General features: G+C 41.5%; 1 protein-coding gene across 8 annotated transcripts in view; it reads right to left on the reverse strand.

The window, feature by feature from the left end:
- Positions 1-18,254, reverse strand: part of TBC1D32 (TBC1 domain family member 32) — a 478,427-nt gene that overhangs the window by 137,843 nt on the left and 322,330 nt on the right. For all 8 annotated transcript variants that reach the window (XM_068231378.1, XM_068231377.1, XM_068231379.1 and 5 more), the window contains 2 exons: positions 10,453-10,561; positions 728-821 (listed from right to left, as the gene is read on the reverse strand). In XM_068231378.1, the coding sequence (XP_068087479.1) occupies positions 728-821; positions 10,453-10,561 (203 nt within the window). The remainder of the gene's footprint in view (positions 1-727; positions 822-10,452; positions 10,562-18,254) is intronic.

The following is an 18,254-nucleotide window of genomic DNA, read 5'->3' on the forward strand; positions in this document are numbered from 1 at the left end:
CCCTGTTCACACTGCACGCGTTTGTGTCCGTTTTTAAGGTACGCGTTTTGTGTGCGTTTTGCGAGGGCCAGAAAAATCAATGCAAAGGTATGGCCCTCGTTCACATATACGCGTGGCAAACGTATGCGTGGCAGAAACGCATAGTTGGATGCATTTCTGTGCGTCGCGCACAGAAACGCATTATAATGAAAGTCAATGGGCGCGCACTAAAAACGCATGGCATGCGTTTTTGTATGCGTATTCGGAGGTGTGTTTCTCGTCGGAAGTGTAGCTGACTCTTCCAGGTATGATCAAAAACGCATAAGGAAAAAACGCATACAAACGCATTACAAAAACGCGTACAAACGCGTACAAACGCATGCGTTTTCCCAGTGCGTTTACTACATGCGTTCTGCACGTTTTCCACACGCACATAATATGAACAGGGCCTAACACCAGCATGCATCTGCTTGGAAGCCGAGATATGCTGTGATGCTTTGAAAGTGGCTGACAGTTATGAAAACACCAGCTTTGTTAATGCTGAAAACACAACAACTAGCATAATTTCATTCAGTACAACAATAATTATCTCTGTTAGGAAACATGAATTTGACAATAATTGTATAACTATTAAAAGCCATGGAAAGGTGAGCGAGGCTGCGCATCCTAAGTGCATCCTGGCACTAAACACCAAATCCTAGCATACTGCACATTACATGAAGCTCTATAAAGTGTTATTGATTCTCACCTTGATGAGGTTCATCAGGCACAGGAGTCTCTGGTATATAGTACTTTGGCACAGGATAGGATGACAACATTGGCCAAGGATATGGATCATTACTCTAGGTAAAGGAATGACATGCATGAAACACATTCAGCAGATTAATGGCTTTCCAACACTTCTATTCTACAAACTGAATATATTAATTCCCGCAGCATGTGCCTCAGAATGACTGCTGTCAAATTAAAACCCCATTAAGTCACATAGCTTAATGCTACACTTTGCAGTAATTAAAAAAAGAAAAAAAAAACGACAAAAGCGTTAAATAGTATAGGTGTGACAGATTTAATTAATTTATAACAAGTAACTTGTGAAACTAGTGTTTATCACATCCTCCCTTTTTTCCATTAAAATGAAGGTAACAGCTTTCTAAAGACACCGTACTTGCAATTTTTTTCATCTATCTTGCATTCTCTTTTTGAGTTGAGAGCAATTTCCATCTAATCAACTGGAGACTGACAGCAAGCCGAGGAGTGTGGCTCCTAACAAAAGAACTTGTCTAATGAACAGTGCAGCTGGTGAATTCAGAATGAGCTCAATGAACATTTCATACTGTATAGTCCTGAGCTACAAACGAATCAGGGAAGTGTCATTGCTATAGGGGAAAGTGCCAAAGCTATAATATCCAGTGTTCCGCATGATTAAATAGTGTGTGCGTGCGTGTGTATTCATATAATAAAAATGTCTAGCTACTTGCATATCACATATGCAGACCATCCATTACATACATGTGAGTTTGTCTTTTGTCAACCCAGTGCCAACAGTTTCTCCAAAACTATAAACCCCCAACTAGAGATGGTCAATGGGAAGTAAATCGTTCTAAGCTGTTGCAAATCTTATGATGATTGTATGCAAATATACTTACAGCTGCTGCATTTGATTGGCCATTTTTCAAGCTTAGTACATTTGCATAAAATTACCATCAAATTGCCATCAAATGGAAATTACTTGCATCTCAGGACCATCTCTAACCTCAACATAAACCAGTATTTTAACCTCCAGTCTTGGAAATCCCCTCCCCTAACATAACCATCTAACATAAACTATTCACCTCCATAGCTTAGCAAAAACTCCTCCCCCAAAAGAACCAACTTCCTAATGTAAAAAAAAAATGATTTAATTGATACTTCATGTCCTAGCAAAGCTCCTTACAATGACTCCCCTAACATAACCACACAATGTAAATACATTTTCTCCTGTCCTAGTAATTCTCCCAGCATTAAAGTGGCTTTGAAGCCACATTTATTATTGTAGTAAAATTATACTTCAAAAAAAAAGTAATAAGATTTTACAGCTGCAGAGGAAAAAAAGGTGGGGCCAAAGGTGTAAATTAGATTTGATTAGAGGTAAAAAGATATTTTTTTCATTTGTAAATATTACTTAACTACAAGAAGTTTTAAATCAGGATTATACCACAGGTTGTATTCCCCTTATAGACCAGAGCAATTTTCCCATTTCATTGTTCCTCTCAGTAACTTTAACACTAATTAGCACACGTAAATGATCTATACTTCGCTTTTTCACCACAAATTGGGCTTACTTTGGGTGGTAATTTTTAGTAAGAATTTTATTTTATATGCATTTGAATGGGAATAATAAGGAAAAAAAGAATACATTGATTATTTCTCCGTTTCAGCTATTATTATTGCAATTTTTGCACTTTCTCTGAGCATTGCATGGTTTGACCTGGGTGCAAATTTTCTGAGACGTGGGAAGATAAGCTACTAACTTTAATGTTTTACGCTTATAAATAAGCTTTCTCATTCATAGAATGACGTAATGTTAAAACTGATAGGCAGCAAAAATTGCTTTTGTGAGATTATTTCTGATTCCTTTCCTCAATATCATTGTGTTAACACACATCTGAATGCTCCAGACCAGCAAACTCACAAAACTTCTGCTTTTATAAAAGTGGTCACACTTGCTAATAAACAATTAACCAAGTGTATTTGATTGGCAGTGGCTTAATGCTACTTACCTTCTTAATGCCTATGGATGTACATTTGTAAAAGTCCTATTTGTGTATCTTTACTGCAAATAGGAAGTTTAAAAAAATCCTGTGTTTCTACTAAGATGCATGTGCACACCGGCGGCGGGAGCACTGGTGCGCACATTTCAACCCTGCAGCCCATGGCATGAAGTGGTTAAATCCTGCTAAGGACCAAATTTTTTGTGGAAAACAATGAGCCGTACAATCTTAGAATTGAAAGAGGGTGTACTTTTTTCAGGACTTTTAATATTATTTATAAATAAATGAAGTATTAAAAAAAATAAATATATAATGTAAGTAAATATACACACAAACAGGCTAATACACACTCTCAAGGGAAAGAAAGACAGCAAGATGAAACTGTAGCCCAGAATTTCAACTGTGGAAAGTCGTTGTTCTTGTTTCCCTTAAGAACACATTCTTTGTTTAATTTTTCCTTTTTAACCACTTCCCGACCGGCGCATGTACAAATGGCGGCCGGGAAGTGGACCCCGCAAGGACCGCCGCATGAACAAATGGCGGCTGGCCTTGTACGGGCATGGGCGGAGCGATCGCGTCATTTGTGACGCGATCCTCCGCCAAGGACTGGCTCCGCCCCCCTCGCGCTGTAACCCGCCGGCCGCTCGGAAGCGCCGGCGGGTTACTAGCACCCAGATCGCCGCATACAAAGTGTATAATACACTTTGTAATGTATACAAAGTGTATTATACAGGCTGCCTCCTGCCCTGGTGGTCCCAGTGTCCGAGGGACCACCAGGGCAGGCTGCAGCCACCCTAGTCTGCACCCAAGCACACTGATTCCCCCCCCCTGCCCCCTGATCGCCCACAGCAACCCTCAGCCCCTCCCCTGCCCACCCCCCAGACCACTGCTTGCACCCAATCACCCCCCTAATCACCCATCAATCACTCCCTGTCACTATCTGTCAACGCTATTTTTTTATGCCCTAAACTGCCCCCTGCTCCCTCCTGATCCCCCCCCCCACCCCTCAGATTCTCCCCAGACCCCCCCCCCCCTGTGTACTGTATGCATCTATCCCCCTGATCACCTGTCAATAAAGCCATCAATCACCCCCTGTCACTGCCACCCATCAATCAGCCCCTAACCTGCCCCTTGCGGGCAATCTGATCACCCACCCACAACAAATAGATCGCCCACAGATCCGACGTCAGATCACCTCCCAAGTGCAGTGTTTACATCTGTTCTCTACCCTAAACACCCACTAATTACCCATCAATCACCCCCTATCACCACCTGTCACTGTTACCCATCAGATCAGACCCCTATCTGCCCCTTGCGGGCACCCAATCACCCGCCTACACGCTCAGATTGCCCTCAGAAATCCCCCCCCCCTTATCAATTCGCCAGTGCAATATTTACATCTTTTCTTCCCTGTAATAACCCACTGATCACCTGTCAATCACCCATCAATCACCCCCTGTCACTGCCACCCATCAATCACCCCCTGTCACTGCCACCCATCAATCAGCTCCTAACCAGCCCCTTGCGGGCAATCTGATCACCCACTAACACCAATAGATCGCCCACAGATCCGACGTCAGATCACCTCCCAAGTGCATTGTTTACATCTGTTCTCTACCCTAAACACCCACTAATTACCCATCAATCACCCCCTGTCACTGTTACCTATCAGATTAGACCCCTATCTGCCCCTAGGGCACTCAATCACCCGCCCACAACCTCAGAACGCCCTCACACCCCAGCCCTGATCACCTCGCCAGTGCATTGCTTGCATCTAATACCCCCTCTAATCACACCTTGAGACACCCATCAATCACCTCCTGTCACCCCCTAGCACACCTACCCATCAGATCAGGCCCTAATTTGCCCCGTGTGGGCTCCTGATCACTCGGCCAAACCCTCAGATCCCCCTCAGACCCCCTTCCGATCACCTCCCCAGTGCATTGATTGCATCTATTTTCCCCTCTAACCACCCCCTGAGACACCCATCAATCACCTCCTGTCACCCCCCTAGCACTCCTATCCATCAGATCAGGCCCAATACAACCTGTCATCTAAAAGGCCACCCTGCTTATGACGGGTTCCACAAAATTTGCCCCCCCCATACACCACCTGTCATCAAAATTTGCAGATGCTTATACCCCTGAACAGTCATTTTGAGACATTTGGTTTCCAGACTACTCACGGTTTTGGGCCTGTAAAATGCCAGTGCGGTATAGGAACCTCACAAGTGACCCCATTTTAGAAAAAAGACACCCCAAGGTATTCTGTTAGGTGTATGACGAGTTCATAGAAGATTTTATTTTTTGTCAAAAGTTAGCGGAAATTGATTTTTATTGTTTTTTTTTCACAAAGTGTCATTTTTCACTAACTTGTGACAAAGAATAAAATCTTCTATGAACTCGCCATACACCTAACGGAATACCTTGGGGTGTCTTCTTTCTAAAATGGGGTCACTTGTGGGGTTCCTATACTGCCCTGGCATTTTAGGGGCCCTAAACCGTGAGGAGTAGTCTAGAAAACAAATGCTTTAAAATGACCTGTGAATAGGACGTTGGGCCCCTTAGCGCACCTAGGCTGCAAAAAAGTGTCACACATGTGGTACCGCCGTACTCAGGAAAAGTAGTATAATGTGTTTTGGGGTGTATTTTTACACATACCCATGCTGGGTGGGAGAAATCTCTCTGTAAATGGACAATTGTGTGTAAAAAAAAATCAAACAATTGTCATTTACAGAGATATTTCTCCCACCCAGCATGGGTATGTGTAAAAATACACCCCAAAACACATTATACTACTTCTCCTGAGTACGGCGGTACCACATGTGTGGCACTTTTTTACACCCTAAGTACGCTAAGGGGCCCAAAGTCCAATGAGTACCTTTAGGATTTCACAGGTCATTTTGCGACATTTGGTTTCAAGACTACTCCTCACGGTTTAGGGCCCCTAAAATGCCAGGGCAGTATAGGAACCCCACTAATGACCCCATTTTAGAAAGAAGACACCCCAAGGTATTCCGTTAGGAGTATGGTGAGTTCATAGAAGATTTTATTTTTTGTCACAAGTTAGCGGAAAATGACATTTTGTGAAAAAAACTATTAAATCAATTTCCGCTAACTTGTGATCAGGGGTGCTTACAATTAGGCACCCCCCAAAATGCCAGGAAGGTAAACACACCCCACAAATGACCCCATTTTGGAAAGTAGACACTTCAAGGTATTCAGAGAGGAGCATAGTGAGTCTGTTGGAGATTTCATTTTTTTTTCGTCGCAAGTTAGCAGAAATGGAAACTTTTTTTTTTCTTTTTTGTCACAAAGTGTCATTTTCTGCTAACTTGTGACAAAAAAATAAAATCTTCTATGAACTCACCATGCCTCTCAGTGAATACTTTGGGATGTCTTCTTTCCAAAATGGGGTAATTTGGGGGGTATTTATACTATCCTGGAATTCTAGCCCCTCATGAAATAGGACAGGTGGTCAGAAAAGTCATAGATGCTTCAAAATGGGAAAAATCACTATTTGCACCATAGTTTGTAAACGCTATAACTTTTACCCAAACCAATCAATATAGGCTGAATGGGTTTTTTTTTTTTTATTAAAAACATGTTTATTTCCACATTTTTCGTGCTGCATGTATACAGAAATTTTACTTTATTTGAAAAATGTCAGCACAGAAAGTTAAAAAAAATCATTTTTTTGACAAAATTCATGTCTTTTTTGATGACTATAATAAAAAGTAAAAATCGCAGCAGCAATCAAATAGCACCAAAAGAAAGCTATATTAGTGACAAGAAAAGGAGCCACAATTCATTTAGGTGGTAGGTTGTATGAGCGAGCAATAAACCGTGAAAGCTGCAGTGGTCTGAATGGTAAAAAAGGGTATGGTCCTTAAAGAGAAACTCCAACCAAGAATTGAACTTTATCCCAATCAGTAGCTGATACCCGATTTTACATGAGAAATACAATGATTTTCACAAACAGACCATCAGGGGGCGCTGTGTGACTGATTTTGTGCTGAAACCCCTCCCACAAGAACCTCTGAATACCGCGGTACTGCTGGCAAACTGCCACAATGTAACAATGTTCACAGACAGGAAATAGCTGTTATTAGCTGTCTGTAACAGACAGAACAGCTAGAAACAGCTAAATAACCTGCCCACAGTAACAATGTCTCCATGTAATAAATCTACTTCCAGTTACATCACCTGCCAGTAGTAAAAATGCCACCATGTGATAAATGTCAGAACGTAAATCAGGGACAGGAAAGATTTTACAATGAGCAAACACTGACTAAATCATTTATACATAATTATTGTAAAAATGAAGCACTTTTTCTATTACATTATTTTCACTGGAGTTCCTCTTTAAGGGGGGTAAAGCCCACGGTCCTCAAGTGGTTAAACTAGCACTGTAAAAATGACAGTTGGAAGCAGGACATGCCAGCTTTAATTTCTGGCAGCAGCTTATACAAGCGGCAGTGGAGGATATTCTGCACTAGATACCAGGGTGCTGCTTATTAGGCGGATCAGGTTAGACTTGGTTTATACAGTACTAGTGACCTTGGCCTGTTTAAAAACGGGCTAGGTCTGTCTACTCGCGCCTGCCAAGCACCTGCACGCACCCACCCGTTGCGCACGCGTGCACCCGCTCCACACCCGGCCGCCCACTCACACGCACGCCTGGCTCCGTCCCTTTCGTCCTGCCTGTGTGAGGCTGGGTCCGTGCTGCGCACATGCGCAATAGCAAGTAGTACGGACCCAGCTACACAGAGACAACTGTCCCTGCTATACGCAGGGACAGTTGCCTATTATTATATATGATATTTATTTAAAGATGGATTGACTAATCTGGATATACCTTTGCAAAATAAGGAACACATACCGATACTCATTGTTTTTCCTAAACTCATGGAACTTATTTGCTCACCTTATTTTTCCATCAATTTTCCATTGATGCTTCGTTCCCTGCCGGTCTAATCCGCCGTCTAATTAGACTGCGGCTGCGCGGCCATGGCAGTACAAAAAAACTTCGTACTGCACCTGCGCAGTAAGCTCCAGATGATGCATGCGTGAGTGAGCACTATTCGTCTTCTTAGACGAATATCAGACCGGGACTGGCGGCGGCAAACAGAGCATCATCGGAGGATGACGTGGGACATTACAGATGCAGGGGGCCGACAGAAGCACCAGGTAAGTGTCCGTTTTTATTTTCACCCCCCCCCCCCACACACACACACAGAACCCCTTTAACCACTTCACCGCTTTAACCACTTCACCCCCAATGGTTTTTACCCTAACGGACTAGAGCAAATTTCATCTATCAGCGCTCCTCCCTTTCATTCGCCAGTAACTTTCTTACTACTTATCACAACAAAATGATCTGTATCTTGTTTTTGTTTTGTTTTTTTGCCACCAATTAGGCCTTTTTAGGGTGGTACGGTTTGCAATGAATTATTTTATTCTAAATGCATATTAACAGGAATAATACGAAAAAAATAGAGAAAGTTCATTATTTCTCAGTTTTTGGCTATTATAGCTTTAAAATAAAACGTATTTGTTTGTCCCAATTATTATAACGTTTAAATGATGTCCCTATTACAATGTATGGCGACAATGTTTTATTTGGAAATAAAGGTGAAAGGTGTAAATAGATCACAGCAGCTCGCTCCACGGCGGCTGCTGTGTGATGACAGGATTGGAAGCTGTAGGCAGAGCGGTTTCCATAGTAACGGCGATACACATCGCCGTTACAGGAAGCCGCTCTCCCTACAGCTTCCTGTCATCACACAGCAGCCGCCGTAGAGCGAGCTGCTGTGATCTATTTACATGCCCGGGAGACGGAGAGGGGACTATTGGAAGCCGGCAGCCGCAGGGTAAGCTAATAGCAGCGGCGGCCGCGGGGGGACGGGGGTTGCTTGAGGCGGGGGGCACTATATTAGCTATGGGGGGCACTATACTAGCTATACTGGGCACTATACTAGCTATGGGGGGCACTAAACTAGCTATAATGGGGCACTATACTAGCTATGGGGGGCACTAAACTAGCTATAATGGGGCACTATACTAGCTATGGGGGGCACTATACTAGCTATACTGGGCACTATACTAGCTATGGGGGGCACTATACTAGCTATGGGGGGCACTATACTAGCTATGGGGGGCACTAAACTAGCTATAATGGGGCACTATACTAGCTATGGGGGGCACTATACTAGCTATACTTTGCACTATACTAGCTATGGGGGGCACTATACTAGCTATACTGGGCAATATACTAGCTATACTGGGGCACTATACTAGCTATACTGAGCACTATACTAGCTATACTGGGCAATATACTAGCTATACTGGGGCACTATAATAGCTATACAGGGCACTATACTAGCTATACTGAGCACTATACTAGCTATACTGGGCAATATACTAGCTATACTGGGGCACTATACTAGCTATACTGAGCACTATACTAGCTATACTGGGGCACTATACTAGCTATACTGGGGCACTCTACTAGCTATACAGGGGCACTATACTAGCTATACTGGGGCACTATACTAGCTATACTGGGGCACTATACTAGCTATACTGGGCACTATACTAGCTATACTGGGGCACTATACTGGCTATACTGAGCACTATACTGGCTATACTGAGCACTATACTGGCTATACTGGGGCACTATACTAGCTATACTGGGCACTATATTAGCTATACTGGGCACTACCTACCCATACTGGGCACTATACTAACTATACTGGGACACACGGGGGGGGGGGGGATCACACGGCCAGCATTTCCTACCCCCGGCTTATATGAGGGTCAATCATTTTTTCCTGGTTTTTCAGGAAAAAGTTGGGGGGTCGGCTTATATGCGGGTCGGCTTGCTTGCTTGCGAGTATATACGGTATGTATTTTTTTTAATGCTGTCATTCTTTTTTTACAAGTGTTTTTATTTTGGTAACTATTGGGAGGCGGGGGGGGGGTTCAGGGAAGGGAGAGGGAGGTATTTATTTAATTTTTATTTAAAGTGTAATGTGTAAAACGTAGTGTATAGTGTGTATTCTTAATTTTTGTATGTATTTTTTTTTCACCACTATATTTCTCACACTCATTGTCTCTGAGAGACTGAGAGGGTGCTGTTAAAGCAAATCTCATTGGCTTCTTGTTGAAGCCATGATCTTTGCTTACAGGCACTTTGATGGGCTCATGGAAGACTTGTTCCCATTCCTCAATCGTGGCTCTGCAGGTTCCGATGGTAAGCACGGCGGTAGGGGCCGTGTTCGTTCATGGTAGCGGCAGCGAGGGAGGACATTTTAAAATGTCCTGTGGTCCATTACTAGGAAATTTTAAAACAGCTCACGGTCGCCTAGTGGTTAAACATTCTTAACGTTTTAGTGGATATACTCTCTATGTGCACATTGAATTTATTGATGATACCTTAATAAAGCTAATTTGACCGAGGGCAGACATTTTGTTAGATTAATTATCATCTTTAAGCTTTCAGCTAGAAGAAATGGAAGCACTAATTGTTGTCCACTTTAGTCCGATACCTGCAATCAATTTTTAAATTGCTCCGAAAAATGGTTGGAAAATGGTTAGAACAATCTGAATGGCTGCAACGTTGAGGCTAACACATTTCATTTACATTTATCATTAATAAAGTAAAATTCTGTTAACATACTCATATTTCACATTATTCTTTGTAAAATCATTGAAGTTAATACCTCAAGCAAAATTCTTGGAGGCAAAATACGCTCATGTGGTCCTCCAATTACATTCATCCGTATCAGAATGTGGTTTCTCTCCACAGAAAGGGCATCAATGATTACACCACTGCAAAAAAAAACAACATATGTTTTCATATAAATTTACAAAACAACCTAAGCAAGCAAAAAAGTAAAAATTATTTAGTCAATTATAGTTACACAAGAACCAATGGCATTGTGGTTATTATTAGCACATTAATTTATCAATCATGTGATAAAGTTACAGCAACTTCAATAAAAAGAAAAGTGTTACATTTGTGCCACATCACACAGGCCCAGGAATGTGTTAAGGATGAAACAAGAATCACAGCTTTAGAAAGACCAAGGATATGTGGCCAAAGGTATAACAACCTTGGTTTGCAGTATATGAAAATTACATAAACAGGTGATTACATACCGTGTGATGGTGCAGCAGCGGTGCTTCTGGGTTCAAACTCCAGCCATATCTCCACCTTCCTCCTCAGGTCCGGTTCTAGACTTTTTGCAACTTGTGAGGATGCGCCCACCCCCTCCCCCCCCCCCAATTTGGAATGATCACACAGCACCCAACAATTTACTCTGCTTCATTTAATGTTCTCACATGACATGCTGCATCTCAACACAATAGCACACTGGCTGGCTGTGAGTCTGTGACAAACAAACTGTTCACCCTCAGCCACTCTATTCCTCCTCAGTCAGGACAGCAGTGCCACCTTGTCCCTTCTGCTGTGCAAGTCAAACGAAATACGCTGCTCTCCTGCCTCCCCCCTCCTCACTCACTGTCGACTCCTCACATGGCACAACAAGCTGCTTTTCCCCATTGATAGCCTCTTCACCTTGCTCGCTTTCCTCTTGCTTCTCCTCCTACTCTGACGGCATGCTGTTAGTGTAAACACAGTACAAACATACTGCCCCTGTGATGTCTGCATCTAATACCAATGTTTCACCTTGCTTCATTAGAAAAGCAGCCCTGTTCCTCCAATATAAGGAGACACATCCCTTTAGCAGCTACAGCTGGAAGGGTGTGTCATGCTTAATTGGCTGCTGGCTCTGGCTGTTTAGCCTCGTAAATAATCAGTCAATTTGCACTAAAACATAGTACTGCCACACACTTATCCAGAAAGGATAAGATTAGTTTAAGTGATGAAATTAAGTGCAAGTGCCAGGTGTGAATTAAAGATCGATGAACTAGGAAAGAGTGAAGAACAAGAATGTTACAAAGCCTTGCTGTGAGCAAAATATCTTCAGAACAGTGCATACTCCTTCAGAACCACCAGGGCTCCGAGCTAGTGATGCAGAGCAGAGATAGCTGACGCTGAAAGAAAAAACGACTTGCGAGAATGAGGAAAAGGGGGAGGAGGCCAAAGTCTGGTGCTATGAAGAATCATGCAGCTCATAATTTGCTACTTACAAATAAAAAAAATAAAGGACTTCCTTTTAAAACATTGGAATACTGCATCTTTAACCTACATTGTTATGGGCCTGCTGAATGCTTCCTTACATTATATGTCCATTATTCAGTGATGATAGAAATGCTAGCACCGCATGTCTGAGTCAGAAAATGTACATGTTTATTAGGACCATATGTAAACTATTAGACAATAGACAGATACACATCTTCTGGATTCAGGCTACCATCTCAAGCAGTAATTAGCATCCTGTCTGCCTTGCAAGACATGCTGTATCTACATTTTCATGTAGTTTTACAATACCTGGATATTTCTTGATTTATCATTACTGATCTTATGTCTATAACATGTCAGAACAGGTTATCTGCATCACTAAATATAAAAAAGGCCTTCTAAAAAAAACTTAATGCCTTGTGGTCTGGTACTTATATGAGGTAACACGAGAATGAACTCTGGGAATTTGGAAATCTAAATTTAATATGCCTGCCACCTGTTCTCTCATCATTCAATAGTGTGCCAACCTTGCCTACAAGGCTACTTTCACCTTGAAAATTCCCAGATCACATCTGAGGGACACTAGCCTCACAATAGGCACAAGAAATAGACCGATAGCATCAGCATCCTCATGAAGATTTCTAACCTGGGAAACTAGGACAAGCATGCTGATGACAATTGCCTATATTATATAGAAGCAACCAAATGCCTAAACAACATTCCTCTGAATAAAAAAAAATTCTATTTAATGCGCAATAAGATATTCAAGTTCTAAACTTGCAGCCAAAGGCAGCAGGAGTATATGTAGTGCTGGGGACATATTTATAAGAAGCATATTCCATGCAATTAATGCTAAAAACTTGCAGATAAGTTCATTGGTTTCCTCCTTAAATTGTCCCTAGATTTTCACGGATATATGACAATGGTAGGGATTAGATTGCGAGATCCCCTTAGAGACACATAGTGCCAAGACTACAGTATATACTTTGTAAAGTGCTGCAGAAGATGTCAGTGCAATATGAATACTAAATAATAGGTGCAAATACTCTTCAATTACAAAGGTGCATACTCTTAACATATCTGTTTAATTACCACAATTCAGAATGGATTTTAAATTCATTTGAAGGCATTGCAAATTAATTTGAATTCAAAATAGCGGTTATTTTGATGTCAGTGTAGGTCAGTTATTCTGCCATTTACAAGAGTCAAATTAGTGTTAGTTCTATACATGTAATTTGTCATCTTCTAGTTAGCAAACTACATACATTGACTACAAGGAATGGATGCAAGTGGGAAATGCTCTCTAGAGACCTTATGCTGTAATGCAGCTGTATATTCATTAACATCCATGAAATTCCTATTCACAATAAAAGCATTCCTACTGTTTAACACATTAAGGTCAAATCCAGTACTTGCATTGCAAATTACAGGCTTTATAAACATGATAAATTATTGTCATCGGACTATGACAAACAATTTCACATTTAATACATAAGTCAATGAATATACATTTGAACTGTGATACTGTATGGGCTAACAAAAAGAAAAAAAAATACTAGTGATAATACAGCAATTAGAACATGTGGCACCTTATAGCCTGAGTCTCTGGAAGAGGGCCACTGCATTACTGACCTGGCCTGGTCATCTTAATTGCTGTCTGGGAAAAGTGATGCGATGAATGACCACTTACCCTATCCTCTAGCTTTGCTTAACAAGGGAGTGGAATTTGCCAGTTTGCAACCTTTCTATAACCTTTTTATGGCACAGAGAGGGTGAGTTGGGATGTGGAACATGGAGCTACAGGATGCATCATTGAGGGCTGTTGAAAGTGTTGCTGCCGGCCTGCTACTCAATTATTAATAGTCTATGGAAAAAATTGTGGCATAGGGGTGGGGTAAAAGTATTATTTCCAGGCATACAGCCTGGATCTAACAAATGAAGGGGAGAGGGGTTGAGAGTGGGGTAGCATCTGCGGGGCAAAGAATGTGAGGCTTAAAAGGGGATTAAGCAAGCCCCCCAAATAATATGTTACAGGACTTGTGTATTAATGCTCTTCAATGTTAATGAATATTAAACTAAATATATTCTTAAAGTTGTAAAGAAAAAAACTGCCAATGCTAGTGAAAACAGTTCATCCACAGCAATTAAAACTTTTGAGATGGTCATGCTGGATTTATTAAAAAAGGAAAATAAAAACTCACTGTGGCTGCTGCATGTGACTACAAACTGACAACTACTGCTATTTTTTTAACAATTCCCACTGTATTGCAAACCTCTGTCCCCTAATAAACAATTCTTAAAACTCCAGCTACGGTTTGCTGGATCACTTATGTTTTCTACTGTTCTCCATGTTCAGCATGATAGTAGTTGCATGTTTATCTGCTTAAGTCCGAGGAGGGAGCCGCCGCAGAGAGGGTTCATTAAATTGTTTCACTCCGGACTGGCGCACGTGAGCAAGCGCCAGTCCGGCGTGAAACGGCTGTAGTGCCAACCTTCTCTCCCTGGTCACCCGAACCCAGCACACCCCCGCATCACTGCATGGACTGGTTTGATGTATCGCTGTTTGATGAGATGTCTGTTATATCTATGGCATGAATAGGATTAAAGCATTTAAAGTCACAGTGCCCGGTCTATCTTGTTGTGAAGCAAAGGTAAAATAACTGCTCCCTAGTGACACAGCACAGTGCTTTGGGCTACTGGCTGGGAGTACTTAAAAGATACCAGAGCCCAAATGAATATGAGAAACGTGTGGTGGTGGGGGCGGGTAGGGGAGCAGGCATGTATGGTGAACTGTTCTGACGCTCACCACTCCCCTCCCCCCGTTCTCCGAACTGCCCCTCAGATACTCCTAAATGTCCCCGGCACCCTTTTCCTGGAGAGCCGGGTTGGGCATCACTGCACCTGCGCTGGCCTGGCTGCACGCATTGCACATGACATCAAAATGACATCATGCACCTGCGCAGATCGCTCCCAACCAGGGTCATGCACAGTAGGACGCACGCTGCCGGGCCAGCGCAGAAGCAGTGAGGTACAATCCGGCCGTCCAGGAAGAGGGTGCCGGGGAGGCAAGTAGGAGGATCTGAAGGGCAGTTTGAAGAACAGGGGAGGGGTGAGCATCAGAATAGCTCACCATACATGCCTGCTCCCGTTTCTCATAGTCATTTGGGCTCTGGTATCCTTTAAACGTGTCATACAGGGTCTTAAACTTTGAATCAAAACTTTGTTCTGCTAAATGTTGTACTTTAGTACAGAATTAAGTATGAGCGTTTGTTTATATTTATAATTGGCTAGAGCTCTGCATTAAATGCTTGCATGGAGAAAAAAAAAACCTTTGCATATCACAGCCAATTTCACTTTATATACGTTTCAGTGGTCTCAGTCTTTTAAATGACAGCAATTTATTATCAAAGAATATTTATAACAGTTCAGTAGATTAGCCATAATCAGGCACAGAAAACTGTAATGTTTTTGTGCTAATGCACTCAAAATTGCAATAAGTGATGCTTGAAGTAAAAAGTAAAGTAAAAAATATGCAAAATTAAGTATAAAGAAACAAATCTGACTAAACTGTAAAACCAAAACGTGAAAGAGAAATGCAATTTCAGAATAGAGTCGTACCAAAAGTCTAACACCTCAGTAAGTTTTTTTAAATAAGCGGCTTGGCAGGTGATGCAATACTAACAAGCTCCTGATTGGTATTATCTGTGAATGATGTGTTAAGAGCATCTGAGAATGTAATGGGTATTATCTCTGTTCATCTAAATCTCAGAAGCCGAAAAAAATGAAACTAAATAAACCTGGATTTACAGATTAAGCTCTGGTCAGCTTTTCCATTTTTACACATAAAGCAAGTAACGAAAAGGTATAAATTGAAGAAAAAAATTACAAGTTTAAACCTGCCTGATGAAAAAAGACTGACACTTGCTGATAAACAGTGAGAAAACATTTTGTTTGTAGAACTGTATTTTCAAGTGAAAGGGAAGAATTGATTTTGGATTACTTACTGTAATCTGTGTTTTCTGCTGAGAGGTCAGTTCGACATTATCACTTAAATGAAGCAATAGAAGCAGCATATTGAAAGGTTTGAGAGCTGCATGGGCTTGGTCACTGGATAAAATTAACTAGTGGTTCCATGCATGCACTATTAAAGAGAATCTGTATTGTTAAAATTGCACAAAAGTAAAAATACCAGTGCGTTAGGGGACATCTCCTATTCCTCTCTGTCACAATTTCGCAGCTCCCGCCGCATTAAAAGTAGTCAAAAACTGTTTTAAAAAGTTTGTTTATAAACAAACAAAATGGCCACCAAAACAGGAAGTAGGTTGATGTACAGTATGTCCACACATAGAAAATACATCCATACACAAGCAGGCTGTATACGGCCTTCCTTTTGAATCTCAAAAGATCATTTGTGTGTTTACCTTCTGTCCCCTGCAGCTCTCATGCACTGAATAGTGACAGGCTGATTGTTTCTTCCTGCAGACAGCTCTGCCCGTGTCTGTAATTCCTCAGTATGTGTCAGCCAGCTCCTTTCACAGTCTAACAGAGGAGGATTTTTATCCAGCTCTCTTCTCACTGATATCAGAGAGCAGAGACGCTGCTGGCTTATGTAAATAACACACACACACGGGAGTGTGCATAGAGGGGCCTGGAGGGGGGCGTGCATAGCAGATCACACTGAAGAGTTGGCAGCCTTCCAGACACTGGGTGACAAGTCTGACAGGGGAAAGATGCATTGATTTATTACAGAGACGGTGATAGTAGAAAGTGCTGCAGTAAGCCAGAGCACATTAGAATAGGTTTAGGAACTTGTAGGATGGTAGAAAACGGGATGGAATTTTTGTTACAGAGTCTCTTTAACAGCAAAGCCAGTGTTCAGATTCATAGTAGGTTAATGAAACATATGCAAACAGATAGGGCTTAACCTAAGTCAAGAAGCAAAAAGTTCAAACTACAAGATAGCTAAGGTTACATATTTGCATGTCTCTTCATCATTTCATCATTAGTTAGTCTATTCAAGATAATACATTTCAAATGCTTTGCTATTTATAACCACTGAATACAATGGGAATGGAGCAACATATATTCCTAAAGGTGCTAACATATGCGCAATCAATGTCTGCCCTGATGGTCATGCTTGATCATTACGGCAGCAGTGCCAGAAAAAAACACTAAACATACTTGTGCCTCAGCTACATGGAACAGCATTCTAGTGAGCAGGATGAGGTGTTCTAAATCTCCAAGTGATATCCTGGGACCCAGAACACAAGCTAAATTCTAGGGGTTCATTGAGGGACCTCTTGGCTGAGTTTAGCATGTGTGGAAAGGATTTGGTCTGCATCACGTCATGTACAATATCCGCAATGAGGCAATTCATTGTTCTCCCATAGAGAACATTCGCTAAATCTGCCCCAAACATACATTGAGCTCGAGATTGGTAACTTGTACTGTACAACTAAAAAGATCTTTTACAGAGTAATGCCTGCACCATGTCCGTAAAATAAAGTTCCTTTATTATGAATGTATCCAAAAGTCATCACACATCAACAACTGACATGTTTTGGACCGATTGGTCCTTAATCATAGCTGTTGTAAAATGACACAGGGTTAGCCTATATACCCTCCTCATATGGAGTGGGTGGTCTCTAAGAGCATGGACACACCCATATCTCCACAAACAGGAAGGAATATTCACAATCCAAAGATTACCAGTGTAAAATAGAAATAATTATTATATATATGTGTGTATTACAATATAAGGAAACACTCTTAAACACACATAACAATAGAAAATCTGACACATCCAAAAAGTCTAATAAAAAAATACAGACAAAACATAAAAAAATGAGAGTAGCAACAAAACAAAACATAAACAAAAACACAACCAAAATCAGAACAAATAAAGAAAAAAACCCAGACTGTTGCTAGAGCCAGATCCCAGCAGGAGTTTAAACCTTGGTGAAGTCTCGTACCTAATCTAAAAATCCAAAGAGCCTCACAACTTAAAATCCGTTTTGCTAAATCGCCTCCCATTTGTGCTGGAAGGACCCTTTCCAGTCCATGAAAAGAGAAAGAGGACATGTCACCTTGGTGTACCTGGTGAAAATGCTTCACTCCATTAGAGATATTCGTGCTAAGCCACCCTGGGCCTCTATAGTGTTCCCCTATTCTAGCACGTAGAGGTAGATCTTTTGTTTTGTTTTAAAATATTTTCTAAAAAAGGCAAAGTCTGCATGTACTTTCACAGAAAGTTAGTTGTGCTTGGAAAACCCTGTGGTAACTTGCTTCAAATGCCATTGATTTTGAGTCGATTTAAATACCTATGTGTGTGTATATCTATATATATATATATATATATACATGCATACACATACAGTG

The sequence above is a fragment of the Hyperolius riggenbachi genome, chromosome 4 (assembly GCF_040937935.1).
Source record: "Hyperolius riggenbachi isolate aHypRig1 chromosome 4, aHypRig1.pri, whole genome shotgun sequence".
Taxonomy (NCBI): domain Eukaryota; kingdom Metazoa; phylum Chordata; class Amphibia; order Anura; family Hyperoliidae; genus Hyperolius; species Hyperolius riggenbachi.